This window comes from Patiria miniata, unplaced genomic scaffold (genome assembly GCF_015706575.1).
Source record: "Patiria miniata isolate m_02_andy unplaced genomic scaffold, ASM1570657v1 HiC_scaffold_5, whole genome shotgun sequence".
NCBI classification, from domain to species: domain Eukaryota; kingdom Metazoa; phylum Echinodermata; class Asteroidea; order Valvatida; family Asterinidae; genus Patiria; species Patiria miniata.
Genome location: NW_024037072.1, coordinates 27,651,713 through 27,674,257, shown reverse-complemented (window position 1 = coordinate 27,674,257; position 22,545 = coordinate 27,651,713). Strand labels below are relative to the sequence as shown.

Below are 22,545 nucleotides of genomic sequence, written 5' to 3'. Positions count from 1 at the left end.
GTTTTGGGGATTCTAAATATTTCCACTTATGGTCATGGTACATGTACATGTACATGTACTAATACAACAATAATTTTAAAATATCTATAAGTACAAATATGGCAACTTGCTGAAATTGTTTTTTAAATTACCCATGGGTTATTTTTCAAGGGCTGTTTAGTTTTCATGGAACATACATGTACATGTACATGTTCATGTTTCTATTTAATTATGAATAGTTCTGTATTGACCTGTGTATTTTACATCATGTGCAAGTAACAGCCATTATTTATTGTGTTGCTGCATTTACAATGTACATTTACAGTGTAAGTTCATGTACGGTAGCTCCCTAAACTTGTGACACAGCTGAACGATACAAGTGATGCTACATGTAGTAATGTCACCAGTTGCACCAGTTGTAATGATACATTGCATTATTTTGAATCCAGAATTGCCTTGACTGATTTTATCAATGGGAAGCGAAGGCTGTAGCTTTGTGGCCAATTCCAGGTATTACATGTATTAACAATAGGCGTGCAACAATCACTTGTGCTTCCCAATTGTATTCCATATCCGGATGACCTATTACGCTGCATTGTACATGTATCGGTACATTATACAATTGTGCATTACAAATGTCATATGTATAAGGGTGTATTGGGAAAATTGAAAGAAAGAATTTATTTTACTGTAACTTTAAATGTACATGTACACACATGTAGTTGGTGCTCATGTACATGTACCTAGGAATGCAGTACCGGGGTACTTGTTGGGGAGGAAGGAGGGGGGGGGGGCACTCATCTGTAAAATGTACTACATGTACAGTATGTACTGTAGGTTTGGAGTTTGATTCAGATTGTTTCGCAGTGGAGGGCTTGAATTTACCCTACCCCTCCCTCCCCCCCCCCCCCCCAGTAGTTCCTCAGGACTACCCTGCTAGTAGTTCCTCAGGACTACCCTGCTAAATCCAACAGAGTCCAACTGGACTTTTCTGAGTTAATCCACTGTCCCTTATTTTCAGTTGTCTGCTGAATCCAATGGAGTCCAACTTGGCGTTTTAATGCGGTTCAGTTGCCTGCTGAATCCAACATTTTGCATCAGGAATGTACATGTACACAAGGGGTTTACTGCTCAATCCAACAGGCTCCATTGGGTATATGATATAGTTGGATCCTGTTGGATTCAGCAGGGTTAGGGTTAAATGTTGAGTAAAAACCTACTAGATCCTAAAAGATCAATTGTACTTACCGCAAATTAAAACAAGACATTTGCAATTGGTGAGCCAGCAACGTTAAAGAATGCTGGATGTTTTAGCAAATTCAAACACATAGAATGGGCACGAAGAGGATATTTGAGGATTCAGGAAGGGTCCAAGCAATCTGCCCCGTATGTTTAGATTAATTGATTATGATTTAAGTGGAAAGAAACTAGAGGAAAAGAAGTACATGTACATAAGTGGAAGTATGTAATGTGTTACATGTATGTGTGAGGATGTTTTCGAGTTTGTGATTTCAGTGCACACAATGATGTAGGTATGTACCTAAATGCTGATGCTTTGTATTTGTACCGGTCTACCAACATCTTGACTTTGACTTTATTAAGAGTAGGTATAAGTTCGTGTTGTGAACTCAGTTTGGGTCCATTAACTTATATGTCAGTGTAACTTTGCAATTCGTACATGATCATCTTCCATCTTCTGATGGTACAGGTTCTTCAAATACTGCATCTCGCATTAATTACCGGTATCTCTCTGTAAATTACAGTTGATATATACCTATATATATATAGTGGTTAATTACCCTTTTTTTGAAAACCATTTTGCAGCAGCTGAAGGCATTGGGAGAGAAGGCTATCAGAAGGGGATGCTTTGTCAAATGAACCACTGGTCAGTTACAGCACAGGCATGGCCTTATCCGGAATGGACAGCAGCATGAGTCTGGTGAAGAATGAAGTGCAAGCAGCTCCAGCGGCTGTACAGCGCAGCTCCTCACTGGACAGCATGCAGAATCCCGTCAGCATTCTACCGGTACCCGGGAACGCTGAGATGCTTCCCACAACAATGTCTTCGACCCCCAATGCCAACAACTCACTCTCACCTCCTTGCCAGCCAGTACAGCGTAGTCGCAGTCTGCCGCTCTTGGACTCCAGTCAAGGTATTCCCCCGGAGCTTCTTGCTGATTTAACGGCATCGGATCGGGGCAGCTTGTTGGGCAACAACTCGGTGGGCATGGAGGATGGTTTGTCCACAAGCCAGACCAATAATCAGGCAGGGCAGTTCTTGCAGAGGGACTACTTGAACCCTACACAGTTTCCAGGACTGGCCCAGCAGCCTCTGAATCTCAGTCAGTCGGCTGACATCAAGCAGTTCTTGGGAACATTCCAGCAGCCCATGGTGCCCAGGCCCAACATGATGAGTCGACCTGTGAGGAATTTTATTCCTCATCTGGGTGATTGGGGAGGGTATTCGGCAGGGGGGAGGTTGCAGTTGAGAGGAGCCGAAACCACCATGGCGGGTCTGTCCACAATAGGCCCATCTGGTTTGTCTCAGAGCCAGACTATTTTTAACCCAAGTGTCGCGAACATCTACAGCAAGGTCGTGGATAAGGCATTGGGCTTCCCTATAGGTGACACTCTTAACTACGGGCGAGAAAACGTGCACTTTCCAAGTGGACAGCCCCCCATGAATGTAAACCCCTTGCGACAACAGGTAGTGTTTGAAGGGAAACCTTCTAAAGATGGCGATAGACAATTGCACATGCCCAAGGATGGGAGGGGCAACTTGGTGCAAGCGCATCAGCACCACAATGAGAACAACAACGATAAGACCTCGCCAAACATCCAAGCACTGTCCGACAGTGTGGGAGGCCATATGGGCGATAAATCTATGCTGCCGTTGTCGGTGAGCGTGTCTGTAGCTTTCACTGAGCCTAGTCAGGATAGCCCGGCCTCAATGTCCCGGCACAGTAACAGTCCTGCCATGCCGTACAGAACCTCAGCAGATCAGATGCTGAGTATGATCAATTACAACGACGACCAACTCCTCCAAGAGCACGGGCTGATAAGTGATAACTCAGTGACTGGTACTCTGGACGATAACTTCCTGAGCGGTTCCATTGGGATTGGTCATCCCAGTGGCTCCCGTCTAACCGATTCTTCCAACCTCACTGGCATGGACTCCAGCCCACCGAGCGTCAACAATGAAACGTTTGATCTGTTTGACGGAGGCGGGGACGTGGACGAAGCTAGTTACATGAATGATTCCCTCTCGCCTCAGGACTTAGGTGGTGACTCGGATGTGCATGTTACTTCCTCGCTCTCAAGCATGGGCTCCCAGTCTGGCACTGATGTTTTGGCAAGTCTACCGAGATCTGTTGGACGAGGAGGCTTTGGAGTCAGTGGGGGCAAAAATCCACCAGACCTCAAGGCATCTTCTGCAACAGGTACAGTATGCTTGAATTTTGCATTGATTGAATGTTTTGTCAGTATCAAGATAAACAAAAAATCTGTCTGCCTTTGTTCACTTTGTGCTCTGTGATGGGGCTGAAAGGGTTTTACATGCAGTCCATTATCGAGGCTAAATGGGATAATCCCCAACAATCTGTTAAAAATTGCAAAATCATCTGGATCACAGTTAAAAGTATACACAACTTCCAGGAACTTGAGCAGCTACCAGTATTGCAATTGGTGTCAAATATCTAGCAGAATTGTCGACTATAATTGGGAACCCGATTGAAAAAAACTTGGTCGCTGGGGTACCTGTTGAAGAATCCCACCCCAGAAATTCAAATATCGGAACTTGCTGTCCAGAATGTTCATAAGGTCCGCACTATAATACTACACCACATCAGTATGTCAATACAGCAAGATACAAGTGTGTACAGTGAACATTTAACTATAACGTCCGCGATTGTCACATGCGTGATATTTGTTTTGTTTTCTACATGTACATGTAGGCCGGGGGGGGGGGGGGGGGAACAGATAAACAAACAGACTGACCGACCGACCGATTGACCAATAGACCACCAAGTGACATAGAAGCTCCTGCCAGAGCTTAGAAAAGTATGAGAATGTCCAAAATTTAGAACCAGCAGAAGATGCCTACAATACAGTACCAAGGGTAAGTATACAGTGAGTATTTTGTGAGCTACAATGTACCTTTGTACATTGTGTACTGTACATGTACCGGTATAAATGCATCATAAATTATTTAAAGGCAAAGAGCAATTTGCAGCTTGATTTTTAAAAAGTGTGTATTTGTAAAGGTCAAGTAATTAGTTTTGTTAGAGAACCTTCTAGACTTTAACGAAACAGTACCACTCTCCTGATCATCCCACTCACTGAATATATCATTTTAGGGAAAGATCACTATCAATGTTGTCTGGAACTGGGACTGTTTTTGCTTGTTATTCTGTGTCGTGCATAAAGTTTGCATATTGCCTGGGATGTTGACTCGGACTCCAAACTGAAGCATGTACATGTACAGGTAGGTTGCTGTTACATGTATGCTTGGTGTCATAAGGGTAGATTTACACAATATATCGACACAATTTTCATGAAAGATACAAATTTCCTATTGCTCGCCCAGGAATGTAGTCAGCATTGAAAATTGAGTGTCCACTCTTGGTGGATTCTGCCCCCATGAATCGGGGAGTAGGCAGCGAGGCCAGCTGCAGTAGCACAGGGTATCCCACACGCCGCACACCCAAAGTCCGACGGAAACACTAGTTCTGGATTTGTCCTAAAAACGGGTTTGGTACTGGATTACCGGGTATATACCGGGTAGGGTCATTTCTGTCATGTTCAAGTTTAGTTATTCCATCGATTTGCAGTTCTTCTCCAAGTTATGCAATCATTGGCTTGATTCTCCCACGCGGCAGGGTCGATACCGCATCATTTCAGAGTGGCTTTCAAACAGTCCTCATATCGCTTCCTCGTTTTCCTAAGTTAACGTTTGCCTTCCACTATTTCCCCATGAAAAAGCTTGAAAAGATGAAGCACACGTGCTCATTAACTAAAACTCACTGGGATTTCTGTGTGGGAAACCATCCTCAGTCTGCCAAAATCCAACATGGCACTTTGTACAGATGTACATGTACAATGTACGTGTACAATATAAGTTATCCCGCGAACGCGAGTGGAACATGGAATAAAGTAGTGAGTGGTATGTGGGACACAGACGCACTACATTTTTCTTCAAGCAAACTTGACGCGCAGTAAAGTTGGACCCATCGCTTTACACGAACCTTTTAGCGCATGCAGCTGGAATGTCGCTCGCATCTTGGAATAGCGCAATGCGCAGGGTGCGATATGGACCGTGCAATACAGCCTTATATCGCACTGTTGTTGCCATGGATCGACCAATCAGGATCGAGGATACAAGTTTGCTTGAAAATAAATGTACATATACGCTTTGTGCTACAAACCAAATTGGGACATCAAGCCCAGCCTACATTTAAAGTTACATTGTACAGTGGCAGGGCACTTTGGTGAAACCATGCCGAGATTTTGGAGAGGTACCGGTACATTGTAAGCATAGGGTAAACTGGAAGGCTCAAGGCTTTGATCGTCATGTGGCCGTCAATCAGAAGCCCCTTCTGAGTTCTTGAGCCTACAATATTTGCCAGATGTCAGGAGTACAATGTACATTTTGTAATATCAGAACTTGAAGAGAGGTGAATTTTTTGGATGCTCCAGCGGTGTGAGATTTGCTTTCTTCCTCGCAGATTGAAGGTTCCCATTTCAGGCTGGTACTTCTAGCATGGCCATGGTGAGGCATTTTCCAGATAATCTTATTACAATTTGTGGTTTAGTTATTGAGGTGCATTCTACTTGGTTTTTACTTGGGTGCCACAAGCCCTTTTCAACATGCCGGAAGAGAACTCCTACAAAGATACCGGTAACAAGGATGTATGCATTGGTAGGCCTGCTTTGGTAGGCCTGCTTTACCATCTCATGGAAGACAGTGCAAGGAAGACCTCTCCAACGATAGATCGTCGGGAGCCCGGCAGAAGGGCATATGAGCGTTCTGATACAAAAATCACTTTCAAGAAAATTGCATTGAAAGGTCCCATTGTTCCCCCGCGCGCATTATGCATCCAATGTTCTCCCACACGTAATATAAATCGTACGAATTTGAAATTTGTCACACGTATGAATCATAAGTTTTGGATCAACTAGTATTAATTTCTGATGAAAATGTTTAAATTTCATTCAAATGGAGGCAGTTTTCTGCATATGCCCTTTTGCTGGGAACATTTTGGTCATTACGCGCTATTGCGTAAGGGCATATGCACATATGCCCTTCTGTCGGGCACACGACGAGATGAAAGATGCCATAATATTAAAAGAGATAATGTGTTGGAACTTGGATCTGATCACTTTTATTGGTGAGATTGGGCTCCCAAGTGAGGACAGTTCAGAGCAGTTACATGTACCGGTAGCTTGTACATGTACCGGTAGCTTGGACCATCATTTGTGTTTTGTTGATGTTGATGTTTTGGTGCCTGTTTCATTTGAGACTGCTGTTTGGTTATGGGTAGTCTGGTTTCTTGACCCCATTGTCATTCAGACTTCAAAAATGGGGACAGGTAACTAGCAGTGATCTAGCATACATTACACAGAAATCGGTGTAATGTACTGGTATGTTAACTACATGTATACATGCACGACGTGCGTAGGTCTGAATTCGCCTCGCCTCTTGAATTCTAACATCGGTAATGTTTGCGTGCAACCAGCCTGCTGCAAATGTCAAAAGGCTTGGCCACGAATGTGCAATTTTGGAGGTACCAGTAATGAGCTTCAATTTTTACTGAATTTGAAATTTTCTCTGGCAAATATCAATAAAGAGAGAAATATTGCTGTTCACAGTTTACAACCTATGCAGTTGAAATGCTTGAAAATTGCCTTCAGAGAGACACCAGGTGATTTTGTGTACTTTTTGTGGTAAGACAAGCGTGAGTTTCTTGATACAAATCGTGAGTTCAATCACCAGCGCGGCGTCCATGTATAACCAGCGATTCAAAAATAAACAATCGTGATGCGCGAGCGCAGTTGCGATCCAATCAAAGACTTTAAATGAGAGCTAATTACCAGTCCCTGTATATTTGTTGGGGGGGGGGGGGGAACAGTCAAGGTTATGGGCTCCGTGCACGAACAAGAGAGGGCGCTTTTACCACTCAAGAGCTCCAGACAAGTTGGGGGACACAAGGCATGTTCGTCGTTCTGGTGTGTGCGTGCGCGCACCGGTGCAATCGCGTACTGGTTCACATGCAAGTGGCGCGAAACACACTTCTGGTACTTATTCTATTCTGATTGTGTACCATCCCATAATTTCTGTGCCTGAGTATAAGGCGTCATCAACAATGCATTTGAAGGTCCCTCCCACTGGTATCCCCCAACTCTCTCATTGTAACCATTGAGGGGGTACCGATACATTTGTACTGCACCGGTTGGTATGGTAGGTTGTGTGGATATTCACACCTCATGATTACAGTACCGGTACATTTATGTACATGTATGTGCCTGCACATGTACTGGTACAGATGGTAGAAATGTTAGTAGAATTACATGTAGACCTTGAATTTAACTCTTTGACTACAGATTTATTTGTCTTAATTACTTGTAGACGGAATAAAGTTTTTTTTTTGGCATGTCGGCTCCTGAAGGCAACATTTGGAGGTAATACCGTACATGCACCGGTACGTGTATGTCGGCTCACCGTATGCAAAGACTTAAGGGCCTAAGGTTTGTCTGTCTTGTGACTTGGATTGAAATGGGACATGGGACATGGGTGAGATCATGGATTCGAGATTTACCTGAAGTACATGATGCCTGTTTAAAAAAACCCTGAAATTTCGTATTGGTTTTTGCTTTTGAACATTTGAATGCCCAATGCACCTGTTACAATGTCTGTTGAGCACTTTTAGTGTTTCTAACGAAGTCGCGGCTTGGAACCTTTCGTCGTTGAAATGTATTTATGAAGAATCTGTTTAGTGTAATGATATTCATAGCTTTGTGGATCATGCAGTTTTAATTATTGAAACCATAAAGCCCACATGAATGAATGATTTAAGTATGCTCTGATTAAAGCTGTAATGTACCGTATGTGTACCGGTACATGTACATGTACATGTACATTGTATATGTACCGGTATGCAAATGCGCTTGCTTATAATGCATGGAAAAAATGGCAACAGGCTGAATAATATACATGTAGACCTTTCCATGTACATGTGTAGACGAAGCCGGCTTGTGAATTGTCAGGGTGTTAATGATATCTGTGTAGACAATGGTCAGAGTTTGTTGGCTGAGCCTCACAATGCAGCATTTCTGATGGAATAATTATGATAACCAACCGTATTAGCTCAGCTTGCATGCGGCACACACACACACTCTCCGCACACTCAGTGTCACTGCCACTGTACGTCACAGAGGGACCCTGGGAGCTGTGTAATGGTATCGTATTCTGTATGGGCTCGTCGATCAATTGATAGGGCAGCTGGATAAAACGATGTGCCGTGCGCATTCATTATGTGTGTGCGTGGAGGGGGTTGGACACTTGCGCCATCAAAAGGTGTAAAAGGATACTGAAATCGCTGTTTGCCTGACAACAACGTGGAAACTATATTGGACCAACTCTGTGGTGTGAAGGGCGATGGTGTTTTAAAAAAAAATTGTGTTAAAAATATGTACATGTATCGAAATTTACAGGTAATTTAAAACAACTAAAATTTTGGTTTTTTTTATTAAAATTAGATTTTTTTAAATTACAATTTGTCAGAAAATTGTTTATGCCTGTGTTCATACAGAAACAAACATCGTCATCTACATGGTGCAAAGTAAAAACACCGTACATGTATCATAAGGTGAAAATACGAAAGAACATTACCATGTACATGAATACAGGTGAAAAAGGAAAAACATGTTATCACCTACATGTATTGCAATCATTGTCTACACCATCTACACGGTGAACATGGTGAAAAACAAAAACATCACTATCTTCACGGTAAAAACAAAACAAAAAGATTTTAAATCTAAACAAGGTCTTATCCATTTACATGTACATACCGGTACTGGTGAAAAACAAAAAAATCACCATCTACCAGTACATGGTGAAAATATACAAACATATTGACTGCTCGTGTACATGGTTATCAGCAAAAACATCACCATCTTGATGGTTGAACAAAAATATATTTCCATCGACATAAGGAAAACAAAAACCAAAATACCACTGTCTACTACATTTGTACGTAGTAAAAAATAAAAACAATGTCCCCATCTACCGGTACACGAAGTAAAACAAAAACATCATCACCATCTACCTGTACACGTGTTAATTAAAGTAATTTTATCAAACATTTTTATTAGGATTTAGGATTTTTATAAATAAAAAAAAAACAATTGCAAAAAGTGCTTTTATACATACCGGTAGTACAATGTATGTAAATTGTTTTTTTAATAAAAAAATAGTTTGATTTTAATCAACATGATTTAAATGTACAATGTACCGGTACATGTTCGCTCGTACCCCACGCCCTGCAAACAGGGCGCTGGGAAGGGCATATGAGCTTCACAGAGTCTTGTGAAGGAAGTGGGGATGGCATTTTGGGTAATTTATCATGAACTACCGGTATGTATACAGGGTGTCCCAAAAAAAATGCTCCACTCTCTTTTTTCCCAAAATTCAAGAAAACCAGAAGGCATAAATTTTCTTATTATGCATGGTAAGAATGCTATGTGTCTTGGTTGTTAACTACCAAAAAATCGGATCATACTGTCAATCCACTAGGGACAGAAATGCTTAAATGTGAACTCGCCTCCATTTGCCAACTGCGCTGGGGACTCAAATCACCAATTTAAAAATGTCGATTTTTGTCAAGTGTGCTTTTCAAAAATTCTACTTGGTTTCTATTATGGAAGACCAGTCATCAGTTGTTGTCAAGCAAACAAGAGAAAACCAACCAACCAACTATGGCATTGTCCATTTATTGGACTTTGACTAAAAATACCTATTTGTAAATCAAATACACGTAACAATTGTTTACCTATGTGTGGGCAGTGCCGATTTGCTTGACTGGTTCTTTTCAGACCAGAACCTTTTGTCACCTGATTGGAGGGAACCCCACACTGAATTGTAGCACCCAGCCACAGGTGAACAATTATTACCTGTGGTTGATTTACAAATAGGTATTTTTAGTCAAAGTCCAATAAATGGACAATGCCATGGTTGGTTGGTTGGTTTTCTCTTGTTTGCTTGACAACAACTGATGACTGGTCTTTCATAATTGATACCAAGTAGAATTTTTGAAAAGCACACTTGACAAAAATCGACATTTTAAAATTGGTGATTTGAGTCCCCAGCGCAGTTGGCAAATGGAGGCGTGTTCATATTTAAGCATTTCTGTCCCCAGTGGATTGATAGTATGATCTGATTTTTTGGTAGATAACAACCAAGACACATAGCATTCTTACCATGCATGATATGCATTCTGGTTTTCTTGAATTTTGGAAAAAAAGAGAGTGGAACATTTTTTTGGGACACCCTGTAAAGCATCTGGCTGCAGCTGTAGACCGCGGTTAGCCAATGTGCGCAAATACTATCCGAAAAGTTTGCCATAGAAATGCATACACACCATACCGGATGTGATTTCTTTTTCATTGCGGACCATGTGGACAAATTTTGAGCGTCAAATGATATGCATTTCGACCCTTCGTGAATTCGAAACGGAGCCTGAGCAACTGATGGGAATTGAAAATTTACAAAACAGATAAGTTTTACAGATTTTCCTACATCATTATGTTTTTCATCCAAAAAAGGGCGCCGCAATTATGAATGGGAATAAAAGAGTGATGAATGACTCAGTCTTACATGTAACAGCCGTTTCAAACCTTGCATGGTCGTGGTCGCGATGACTTGCAGGTCACAGGTCACGCAAAATCTATCCAATCACAGCGTTAATTCGTCAGCCCTTCCCAGCGTCCTGTTTGCTGGGCAGGGGGTACGAGCGAACGGTACATGTACATGTACCAACATGTACATGTACATTTACATACACATTATTTGCATAAATTTTAAAAAAATAGTGTCAACAAAACAGCCATTAGGGTGCTGTGTCATCAGTGTATTTGTAATTTCTTTTACAATAAAGTATTTCCTTTGCAACATATCGCCATTCCTTAAATTTTTAATTCTGACCTTTGGTCTATAAAAGCTTCAGATTGAGCCACTAATAATATTCACATTGCATGCAAGTGTTGCGCCCCAACTACCGGTACATGTATGGTAATATAATGGGACAGTCCCAACTATTGTTAGGACACCAGGGACAGTCCCAAAGCTGGTACAAAACCAGTTGCTCATGCAATAAGGCTAAATTGTAACAGTTAGACTTCTACATAGAGTGCAACTCCCCCACACGGCTTACAAAGTGGGGGACAGGCTGCCAGGCAGCAATGCTGCTTCACTGCCTAGTGAACTTTGTACATTTATAAGTATAAAGTTTGTATAAATACATGTTCATGTATACCGGTACATGTTTGTAAAACATCTGAAAACATCCGTCGAGTTAGAAACTGCTCTGAGTGGTCCATCTCTTTCCAACACTATGCTCGACAGGGACAGTTGGGCTCAACTCATCAAGTCATTATGAAAATGAATGAATGAAGAAGAGAAGACATGTATACTGGTACACGAACGTGTACATGTACTGGTATGTATTTGTACATGTATGTTTGAAATGTACATATGTATCCGTCGTCGGTCCCAGTACATGTATTGTAAACAAATCAATGCACTAACTGCTGAATGCAGAAATGGTTTTGATAGTGAAAATAATTGGATGACAGGTACATACATTATCAGTAGAGGCTAGTGGACTGATGCAGGTACATAAACATGTATATGTGTCTAGAATGTGTCTACATTGTATGTGTTTTTTGTATGGTAGGCCAGTTGCCTGGTCTACCAAAAACTATTCAGAGCCCAAATTAATTGCCCTGCTGGCTACTTAAAACTGCTCCATCAATAAAATAGGCACAAAAGTCACAACGGCATAAAATATTTTCATGCCAAACGAACATGTATAGTACCGGTACAGTACATGTATAGTACCGAACATGTATGTGGCACATGTACCGGTACGTATCGTATGTAAATCTGCCGGTTTAATGAACAAAACGCAACAAAACTGGGTGTGTTGTACAAAACATGATGTACAATTCTCTTCTCATGTTAATTGTAAGTCTTTCCTAAAGGTAATGAATTTGACACGTGCATTTGACAGCTAAAAAAGAATTCTGATCGTTTTGTCCGAGCAGTTGTCATCTTTGACATCAAGCATTGCTGGTGTGGTTTGTTCAGGACCCTTTCAGCACTGAAACACAAGAGGGCGCGCTCCAGTCTAGACCAGTGTGTGTAAAGAAAATAGTGTGTTTTTTAATGAACCACAAGAGGGCGCTTTTCAGTCTAGACCAGTGTGAAAAGGAAATCAATTTTTTTTCCCACACAGGGGCCTCTCCACCTACGTGTACAAATGTATGCATATCAGTGATCCCCAGGCATTTGGCCTTGTGCCATTGTTGTCAACCCATTCCTGGCTCACAGGAATAAAAAAATCTGTTTGTCAAGCCAGACCGATTCAAATATAAATGGCACAGTGTTGAATCTGTTTTGAGGATGAACCATAGTCCCCTGCAATGTATACATTTTGTGCTTGGCCAAAAATGAAATCAACACCTTTCTACGGTATTTCAGTTACAAAAATAATAGGGGGGAAAAAATAATTTTCAGTTTTTTGTTTAATTTCCCAAACACTGGAGACTGTTGCACAATTTGCTGAGGACTTTGGTTTGGTTTTAACCATGGAGCTATAGCTCCATGGTTTAACATACGTCACCTTGCATCAAACTAGTGATGACACATTGTATGAACCCAATGTTCCTTTAAAAGTGGTTATTTCTGTTCTGGGAAATCCCAGCCTCACGGACATGACAAATCAGACAAATACATGTACGTACATTGTATTTTGTGTAGGGTACTTTAGTAGCCAGGTGAATAAACTACCTGACATTGTATTTTTTTCAAATCTTGTAGGCCTACATGTACATATTGTACATGTACCGTACATTCATCATCTACATGTAGTAATGCTCAAGGGGAATCACACTAGGAGTTTGGATCATTTCTCTGAATCATTAATCACGTAGATGTCATGGTTAATTAGCTCAGTCACAGACATTAGATTTAAAAAATAAGTACATGCACACGTCTGTAGCATTGCACTTGTAAATTGAATAATACTTCAGAATTTTGCCAATAATCAATTTTGATAACGAAAAATGAAGAAAAAACTTTGTACCACATTTTAAATTGCTTAAAAAAATTAACATACATACGTAGTATTGAATTTTTAAAAAATACTTCTTGCAAAGACGCCTGTTTCAACTCCACTGTTACTGTTGTGAATTTATACATGTATGATATTGATTTCATTTGTTAATGAACTTCAAAAGAGCTCAGAAGTGTAGATGAACTTAAAAAAAACTGGCATGCCTTTAATTTAAAAGCCACTGTTGAATAACAGCATACATACATGTATGCACAATAACCCCCCCCTCCCTTCACCCCCTCAACCCCCCCCCCCCCCCCTAAAAAAAAAAATGTACAGCACAGGCAAAACTTTCCAAGGGCCAAGTTGAAGAAACAATATTTTTGGTGGCCAAGTTGGTAGGAGGTCTACTTCCAGACATGACCCTGGCAGCATACAGCCAGGCAAGGCCTGGGTGGGTTGGCCGTTTCAAGGTAAACCCCAACCCTGTTTACATGTACATGACCCCAACACAATTTACATGAAGTTCATCGCCACTGGTGCAGGGCTGTCTAGATACGACCTACATTGTTGTAGGTACATGTACACCACACATTACGTGTACACAGGGACTCACACTTGTTCTACCACAGAGGCGGCATCCTTTTGTTTCCCTGGGAAGCTGTGTTAATCTGATCTGATGGTATTCTCAGCTCTTTGATGACCTCACACTGCACTGAACTTTAATCTGTGGAGGGAACGATCCATTTCATTCTGCAGACCTTGAATGTGTTGGCAGTGTTACCGGCGTTTATTTTTTCACCCCTTACATGTACTCCACAGATAATACGTGTACATTATCCTTTGTGTTGTGTTTGAGTGGACCGGTGCACGTTGGTGCCACCACACTACCACTCTACCTGGGTTTTAACATTTTATTATTGGAGCTGCGTCATAGTAGTCACAACCTGTGTGGTGGTGGTGGTGTCGTGCGTGTGTGTGTATCCAGCGATTGTCATTGTTTGTTGTGTGGGTGTCATGCGGATTTTAAATGAGGGCAAGGGAACCGGAGATAAAGAAAACTTGCTTGGTTTTCAAGCCGAGTGTGGAATGGAACTGCACTGATGATGGAGGGGCTTGTGCACTGACTGATGAGACTTGTCACACCCGAGTTCATGGCCTCAGGTATTCATATGTTTGTAGATTTCTTGTGGTATATTTGAATGGAGATTTAACTGTGCATGTTTATCCACAGTCAGAAGCCTACATGAACCTGCATTGTTAGATCCTGCTAGCGCAGGGATATATTATACCTTGTACATTGTACCAGGGATAAACCAAAGATTGCAACATTCCGGAATTAGAATATTTTATTTCTCCTTCAAATGGAATCTCACTGCTTATGATGCTCATAACTGCAGTATACATGTACGGTAGTCAATGCGCAGGGCTGTGAGCAGTTTTACTGCACACGCCAGTCTCGTGCATAAACTTCACTTTCTGTGCCAAGATCCTGATCCTGAGGCAGCAGTAGTGTTGGGGGGATATTAGTCATCTTGTATGGGAACTCTTCTGTGCTGTCTACTGATTCACTACTGTGCTGAATATCATCTCCGTGACAGTGACGATCAGTTTAAAATGCAATCCCAAGATCATCACAATCTTTTCAAAGTAATTTGCTTCGTTAGTCTAACATTCACTGTACGCCTTTGACACTGCACTGCTTTTGTACATGAAGCGTACCGCAATCATCTATACGGCAAAAATTATCTCGGGGCTCGAAAAATATTTGTCTTGAATAGGTTCCCGAACCAAAGCCATCTTGTACCGATGAAAAACTGTAAACTCGTGCATCGATTGAGGGGTTCAGGAACTCTTGTTCATCATAAGTTTACTGTACGAACAGAAACAAATTGTGAGGCCAATTTTTGTTCTCTCCGTTAAAAAAAAAAGCTGAATTAAAATGTAAGGTTGCAAGCACTCTTCCGTTGAATTTGTTGACAACTGGACTTGGGGCAAATTGAAGAATTTTTTGGATACAAAAAGCATTGGTGACTAATCCATAAAACTATGAGCATGGCAATTACATTCTTCTGTGTAAAGATTACACGTCATAAAATCTAGCTTCAGGTTTCCGTTTTTGTGATTTGGTTTTTGAAGTTAACAGATGTGATTGCGAAATGTTGGTCATGGTTCTTTGAATATCTCAATTTGAGCTCCAGATTGCATCCTGTCACGAATGCAGTTAACATCCTGTTTGTTACTTGGTATGGGATGTGCAGTACAGAATAACACTACAGCTTGAATACAAAATCATGTACACAAATGTACATGTATTCTGCAAAGTCTATATATATAAGAGAGAAGTTTACTCGCCCCCGAGACGATGTTTGCTCCTGAAAGGATCCGAGACCGCGGGCTCCCGCTGTGCGAAAATCGCTCCACGTCCGTGGAAAAATACGGAGGGTGTCTTCCGCCGGGTCGGACACTTCGGGTCGTCCTGATTTTCCCGTACGGACCGGCGATCCTTTTCGTCGATTTTTCGTGACTGCCTTTTTCGCAGGAATTTGCCGTCGTGTGCGCTTTCACGTTGACTGCCTGGCCGCCCCCTGTGCTGGCTTCTCTGCGTGTCTAGACTGTGCGAGGTCAGCGAGGTCAACGTAGGGGTTTTGTTTACGTGTTCTACTCAGCCGTTCTGCAAAATCGTTCACCAAATTGTGTTATGGGGTGACCTTGGTAAAATATTTTTTCTCCATGGTGCGTGGCCACCAAGTGCCCCTATTCTTTCATATGCTTCGCTTGCCGCCCCTGCGCCGTGTGCAACGAATACTCAGAAGGACTACACTTAAGTATGCCTTGCGCGGTCTGACCAATCGAAAGTCTACACTGCGTAGTATTTCCGGGCTATGCAAAACTGTCGATGGCAACGCGTACTGCAGCCTGCTCCACACCCTGGAAACGAGGTTGGGTCTACGGTGCTCGCTATTTGCATGATTTGAAGCACAAGCATGTGAGTGACGTGTATAGTGCTCTGTTGCTTCCATCGTGTGTTAATACAGCTCCATGCTTCCACCAAGGCTGAGCGTTGTGAGTTCGCTGCCCGCCACAGTGTTGCGTTATAATTTCGGGGGCCTGTCTGGGATCAACGAAGGATCGATGCATTGCTTCAAACATCGCGATCTTAAACGCAGTCACACAAAAAATCAACGAAAATGTGTCCGATCCGGCGGAAGACACCCTCCACATTTTTCCACGGACGTGGAGCGATTTTGGCGTCGCGAAAGACCGCGGTCTCAGATCGTTTCAGGAGCAAACATTTCTCGGAGGCCGAGTAAAATTTGCTCTTATATAGGTGGTTGCCCCAAGTTGAATAACAGTTGACTCGACAAGTTCCTCGCAGACAGTCTCGCAAATTGTAAAACGTTCAAGTTTACGTTTGTTGAAGAGTCCAATTTACTGAAACTTAATTATGACCTTCTTAATCAGCCTTCGCCTGTGTACTACGGCAAGCCTTTCAAGTACGTTTTCCCACAAATGCCACTGCCTCACAAAATGCCAATTTAACAGAACGGGAACATTTACAGACTGTTGCCATGGTACATAATTGTTAGTGGTCAGAAATTGCCTCAGATCGCACCACAGAAATTGCTTTTCTATAACTGCATGTCTTCTCAACTAAATCCCCCAGTTACATTCATCTCCCCACATTTCCATCCCCAACTCTACGCCCTACCTGATCTATGATCGGGTAAATCAACGAGGGATTGATGCATTGCTTCAAATATTGTGATCTTATTTGAACTATGTTGGGTTGGAATAACGAAGAGTGCATAAATAATAATATTGGCGGTTGTTGGCTGTTTGGCCTTGCTTATATTATGGTTGAACCATGCCAACTTGAATAAAATGTTAAATCGACTTTTTCCTCGTAGGTCTCGCAAATTGTAAGAAGTTCAAGTTTACGTTTGTTGAAGAGTCCAATACTGTACCTTCATAATGACCTTCCTCCATGATTCAGACTATGTAATTTTATGGTAACACACTCAACATTTTTATTGCAAATGCCACCTTCACGTTTTATTCCATTATGATTTATTGTCAAAACAGTACAATCAGCCTTCGCCTGTGTACTATACGGTAAGTCTTTCAACTCAGTTTTCCCACATTAACAAACGCGACTGCCTCACAAAATGCAATTTAACAGACCAACGGCAAAATTTACAGACAGTTTTGCCATGGTACATAATTATCATGGGCGCGGCGTCAATCGGTGGGGGACGGGGGACCCCCACCCCAACATTTTAAAGCGGGCAATATCGTTTGGTTCCCTACCCCCACTTTTTCTTCCCCGAATAAAAATTGTAGCCTACTATAATATTCTTTTGCTCAGAACAGCTGATTCAATGACTCCAAACTCGAAAATGATGTTTACAAGATGATCTTTTGTTTTACTATCGTACGTGGTCAGAAATTGCCTCAGATCGCGTCACCGTAAATTGCTTTTCTATAGCTACATGTCTACTCAACTAAATCCCCCATTTACATTTAACTCGATCCCCACACTTTCAACCCCAACACAAATACGCCCTACCCGATCTATGATCGGGTAAATCAGCTTGTCTAAAAATAAAACAGTGATAATAGGGACGTGGTTATTAGAAGGATCCGTGTACCGGTACTTGCATAGCATTGGTTGTTCTTTGCTTATGAGTAGATAACTGTGTACTTTCTTTGTAATTTTAGCGGCATTGAACCCAGTGAAGGAAATGGCCTACAACATCCACCCAAAGGCATTGCATAGCATAGCCATAGGACATAAAAACAGTTGGAAACACATTCATGGCAAGGCAGTTCAAGACTCACATTTTTGTTCATGTTGGGAATTATTTTGTTGGAATCATTTTTTGTTTTTGCAGTGTGTGGCATATTTTAACTGAAGTCTAAACGCACAAAGTACTGGTCAAAAATCAATCATAATTTGCAAGTTTTTGTATTTCTGTGTTTGACATCTTGCAGGGGTCACCAATGATGGCTGCAGTACAGATGTGCCGCCCCGTCGTAAGGGCCGGCCACCATCACGCAACCCGGGCCATCGCTACTCCCAGCCCTGCCAGGTGTGCGGCAAGATCTTTGGCAGCTCCAGCGCCCTGGCCAAGCACAAGCTGATACACAGCAGCGAGCGCAGGCACAAGTGTGTGCTGTGTGCCAAGAGCTTCAAGCGACAGGACCATTTGTAAGTGCTTTGTCCCTCAAGACCTCTCCCTGGTTTAAGGTGTCCGAAATTGCAAATAGAGTGTGCAAGTTGACCTCAAAAACCTGTGAGATTTTACGGGAATTAATATCGTCCATCCAGGCACCACAGTTTAGGATCTACACCGTCTGTAGTGGCAAATTTTTTTTTTGGCACTAATTTAATGTCCTGTCTAGGCTTATCCAATCCAGGGCAATGAAAGGGTTCTGTGATAGATAAGAAAGCTCACAATTTGCAACATATTGAATTAATTATGCGCATTAATGACTATAAGTAGATGAAAAATATTGACGTCAACTTCCGTTTGATCGATCACGCACTTAACAAGTAGGTAAATAAATACTAACACGGGAGTCTGTGACAAGACGGTATAACTTCAGTGTTTGGTACCAAGACGTTCCTATGAAAAGTCAACTCTAACCTTCCAAAATCATCTTTTCAAAATGGAGGATATTGCAGGATTGAGGCTGATGCTGTTTTTACATGAAGGCAGTTGGAGGATTTTGCAGGGTTGAGGTTAGCCTACGGTACTTCTTGGAAAAATGCCGAGGGAGTTAGGGTTAAATTAATGAGAAAAGTTAAATACTGTATACTGGTATGGTTGGGGAAGCACACGGTATTGTACATAAGGGGGTACTCCAAAATCTCAGGCTTGGCTTTTCATCTTTGGCTGGAGAATCATTTTTTTAAGCTATATGTACCTCCATTTTGCAAAGAGGATTTTGGAGGATTCAGGAAGGTTAGGGTTAAGCTTGAATGTCAAAACCAAAGGAAATGATGTTAAAGGTAACAACATTTGCAAACATAAAACAACAAAATTATTATAAAATATCGTACGTGACTGTAAGTGAAAAATAGTCTCAATTAACCTTTGATTGTGAAATCATGGCGCAAGTGGATTTTTTTTGTATTGATTTCTACAAAACTGACTTTTTTTTCAAGTACTGCCCCCAGTTTACCCAATTTAGGTATATCACATTTTGTTTGCAGTCAGTTACACACAGTCTCCTCGAATGGGCGCAATCCAGCTACATTTTGTAGTTTGGTTCCTTGACTTTGACAATTCTCCGAAGTCTATCGATTGTCCCGTTTTACCTGAAGTACTGGTAGGGTCCTGGAACCAGACTACAAGAACAGCATGTTTTCTTTCTTTTTTTCCCCCAGCATCTTTGAACATAAAACTTAGAGAGGTCAGTGTATACAATGTACTAACCCCCAAATCCATCCATTTCTGATAATTACAGCAAAAAAAAATGTTGAAATATCTGAATATGTTCCTTTGTTCTCATACACTGTACCTACCCGCTCAACGGTCACAAAGGAAGAGTTGGGAGAGACCATTGGGAGGGACCACTGATCTCTATATAAAGACTGGATAGCTAATACAGAGCCGCACAATGTACGAATTTGACGCCATATTGGTGAGACCGGCTGGTGATCTACAAAGGACAAGTTGCCGTTTTTATAGACAGCATGATTTCTTTTGTAACGTCGCAGTTCACTTGACTTATATTTTGACCACCATCACTGATCAAGGTTAACTACAATTTTTCTAACGTCGTGGTTACTAAAATGCCGCAAATATAACTTTTTCGGCGTTTTGAAATAATAATCACTACGGAAATGTGTCCCTTCTAGAACATCATAATATGTGTACGTGACCAAAATGCGCGTCAACTGTTGATACAACGCGCGCGTATTTACGCGTAGAACGTTCGTATTATACGCGGCCATCTTCGTGAGACCGGGGGCGAATTGGTCAATGTGCGAAGTCTGCTGTGTGAATGTTGTATGCATATCCGCTATCCAGTCTTTATATAGAGATCAGTGGGAGGGACATACATGTACATACGCATTGCTAACAATGCCTGAGGCTCATGCGAATGTCAAATTGTGCAGAATCAGAAAAAAAAATCCTACGATGTACCGTACTTTATGCCATATGCACACGGGGGTCCGCTCATACATGTCAGTCCAACGCCTCATACATGTATGTGCAACGCCTCATAAGTCTAAAATTTCGGACTTATGAGGCGTCGGACTTATGAGGCATAAAATGTATGTATCCCACCTCATGCATTGTACATGTGTACATGTACATATGTGTGTACATGTACCCGTACGTAGGTCCGACGCCATGTACCCGTACGTAGGTCCGACGCCACATAAGACCGATGCCTCATAGCTCCGACGCCTCATAATTCCGAAACAGAATTTGTCCATTGTCGGACTTATGAGGCGTCGGACTTATGAGGCGTCGGACCTATGAGGCGTCGGACCTATGAGGCATCGAACTTATGAGGCATCGGACCTACATTGTGTATGAGGCGTCGGCGTCGGACCTGTGAGGTGTGTCGGACGTATGAGGCGTCGAACTTATGATACGGCCCCCATGCACACAAACAATCTGTGCACGCGATGTGTTATGCCCATTGAGGCTTTCAAAAATGGTAACAAACTGCCATTTACTGTTCGTGCATGGAGTCCATATAAGAGGTGACTTTCGTTTAGTCAACTTGGAAATCCTTGACTTGAATTGTTTTAGTATCAAATACACTGCAAATGCAGAACACATCCCAAAAGATGCACTGTTATGTAGACGGAGTTGGGTCATTCCAACAGGTTGGGGAACAATGTGTGACATATGACCATATTAAAGGTAGAGTCCATCATTTGCAGCCATCCGAGAAGTAACTGGCGTAATGATTGTTGAAAAACTAACTTGGTTGAAAGATAGTAAGGGGACTAAACTCCCTGTGAAATTATTCTTTCTGGGAAGCTGTCATTTTGAAGTAATCAACGAAAGAAGGCATTTCCAACGGTGATTCTTAAGAAGCACCGTAGGAAAATTTAAATTAGTAGTTCGTTTTGTTATTCAGCGAAGCGCGCACAAGTATTCGAACGACGCACACGCGCGCGCGGTTGTTATAATTCGGATCAGTGCGCGACGTCGCGTATAGTTGCAATTCAAAACAATTCAAAACATGATTCAGCAACTTTTGATTTGAAATTGAGATCTTAGAATGCTGTTTTTCTCGGAATGTACAGCTGAAGCTTAGCTGAAACTTCATCAGGTTAGTTGCTCAGTATCCTTCATTAGATTTTGAACTCTTTTGTTGCTTCAAACGAACAAAATGCACAAATTACAAATGATGGACTATACCTTTAAGAAAAGCATGAATGCCTTGCTAGCAGTTGCTCTACATAATATTCGTTGTTGGGTGTTTCACTACTGCAGAAAGTTTGAAATGATTTCAATGTATTTTGCCAAAAATATGAGCAAATTATGTCATTTTGGACGTAACATTGGCACCGTGTAAGTGTTAGGTCCAAATGCGACATTTGTAACTTTTTAAAAATTTCTGCGAAACATCCAAATTCACTTTGCGTACTTCTTACTATGTATGCAACACAATAAGAAAAGCTTTTGTTATGGTAGTCAGGTATCAAATGGAGCAGAAATGATAGCTTGGTTGTGTGGACGTAACATTTACAAACGGTGTAAAACCCAAATGTCACACTTCCATTGAGTGATTTTTACACCGTTACATCCACACTTGAGGTATTGTTTCTGCTATGATTTCAAACTCTCTCAAGTATTGAAACACCCTAAGACAAATATTATGTTAAGCAATTGCTTAGAATGCATTGATACTTTTTATAATATAACCAAATATATGGATGTAACATGCACTGCTTCCCAACCCGGTGGAATGACCCACTTACCGGTAGCAGTGCCAACATTATTTCAACTAACTTTGGCTTTTACTGACAATACACTGTACACCAAGGTTTTTTTGCCAAAGGAGTGTCTAGTCATTTGTGGGACACCCTATTTGATAGGCAGCGTACACACATACATGTACAACATTTAAAACTTCAACTTGGACAGCATTTATTCTGTTCATGGTAAATTTGAACACCCATGATGGCCTGTCATTTGAATTGTTCCTCAAAACACTTCTTGTATCGCGTGTGCGGTTGCACACCTGTCCTCTTTGTGCC

At 41.7% G+C, this 22,545-nt stretch overlaps 1 protein-coding gene across 4 annotated transcripts in view; it reads left to right on the top strand.

Moving 5' to 3' along the window:
- LOC119741156 (transcriptional-regulating factor 1-like) overlaps positions 1–22,545 on the top strand; it is a 62,198-nt gene that overhangs the window by 14,115 nt on the left and 25,538 nt on the right. For 2 of the 4 annotated variants that reach the window (XM_038216856.1, XM_038216853.1), the window contains exons 2-3: positions 1,804–3,419; positions 18,306–18,522. In XM_038216856.1, the coding sequence (XP_038072784.1) occupies positions 1,883–3,419; positions 18,306–18,522 (1,754 nt within the window). In that variant the 5' untranslated portion in view covers positions 1,804–1,882. Of the gene's footprint in view, positions 1–1,803; positions 3,420–13,833; positions 14,475–18,305; positions 18,523–22,545 lie in introns of those variants that run through there. The other 2 variants (XM_038216855.1, XM_038216857.1) reach the window with 2 other exon arrangements.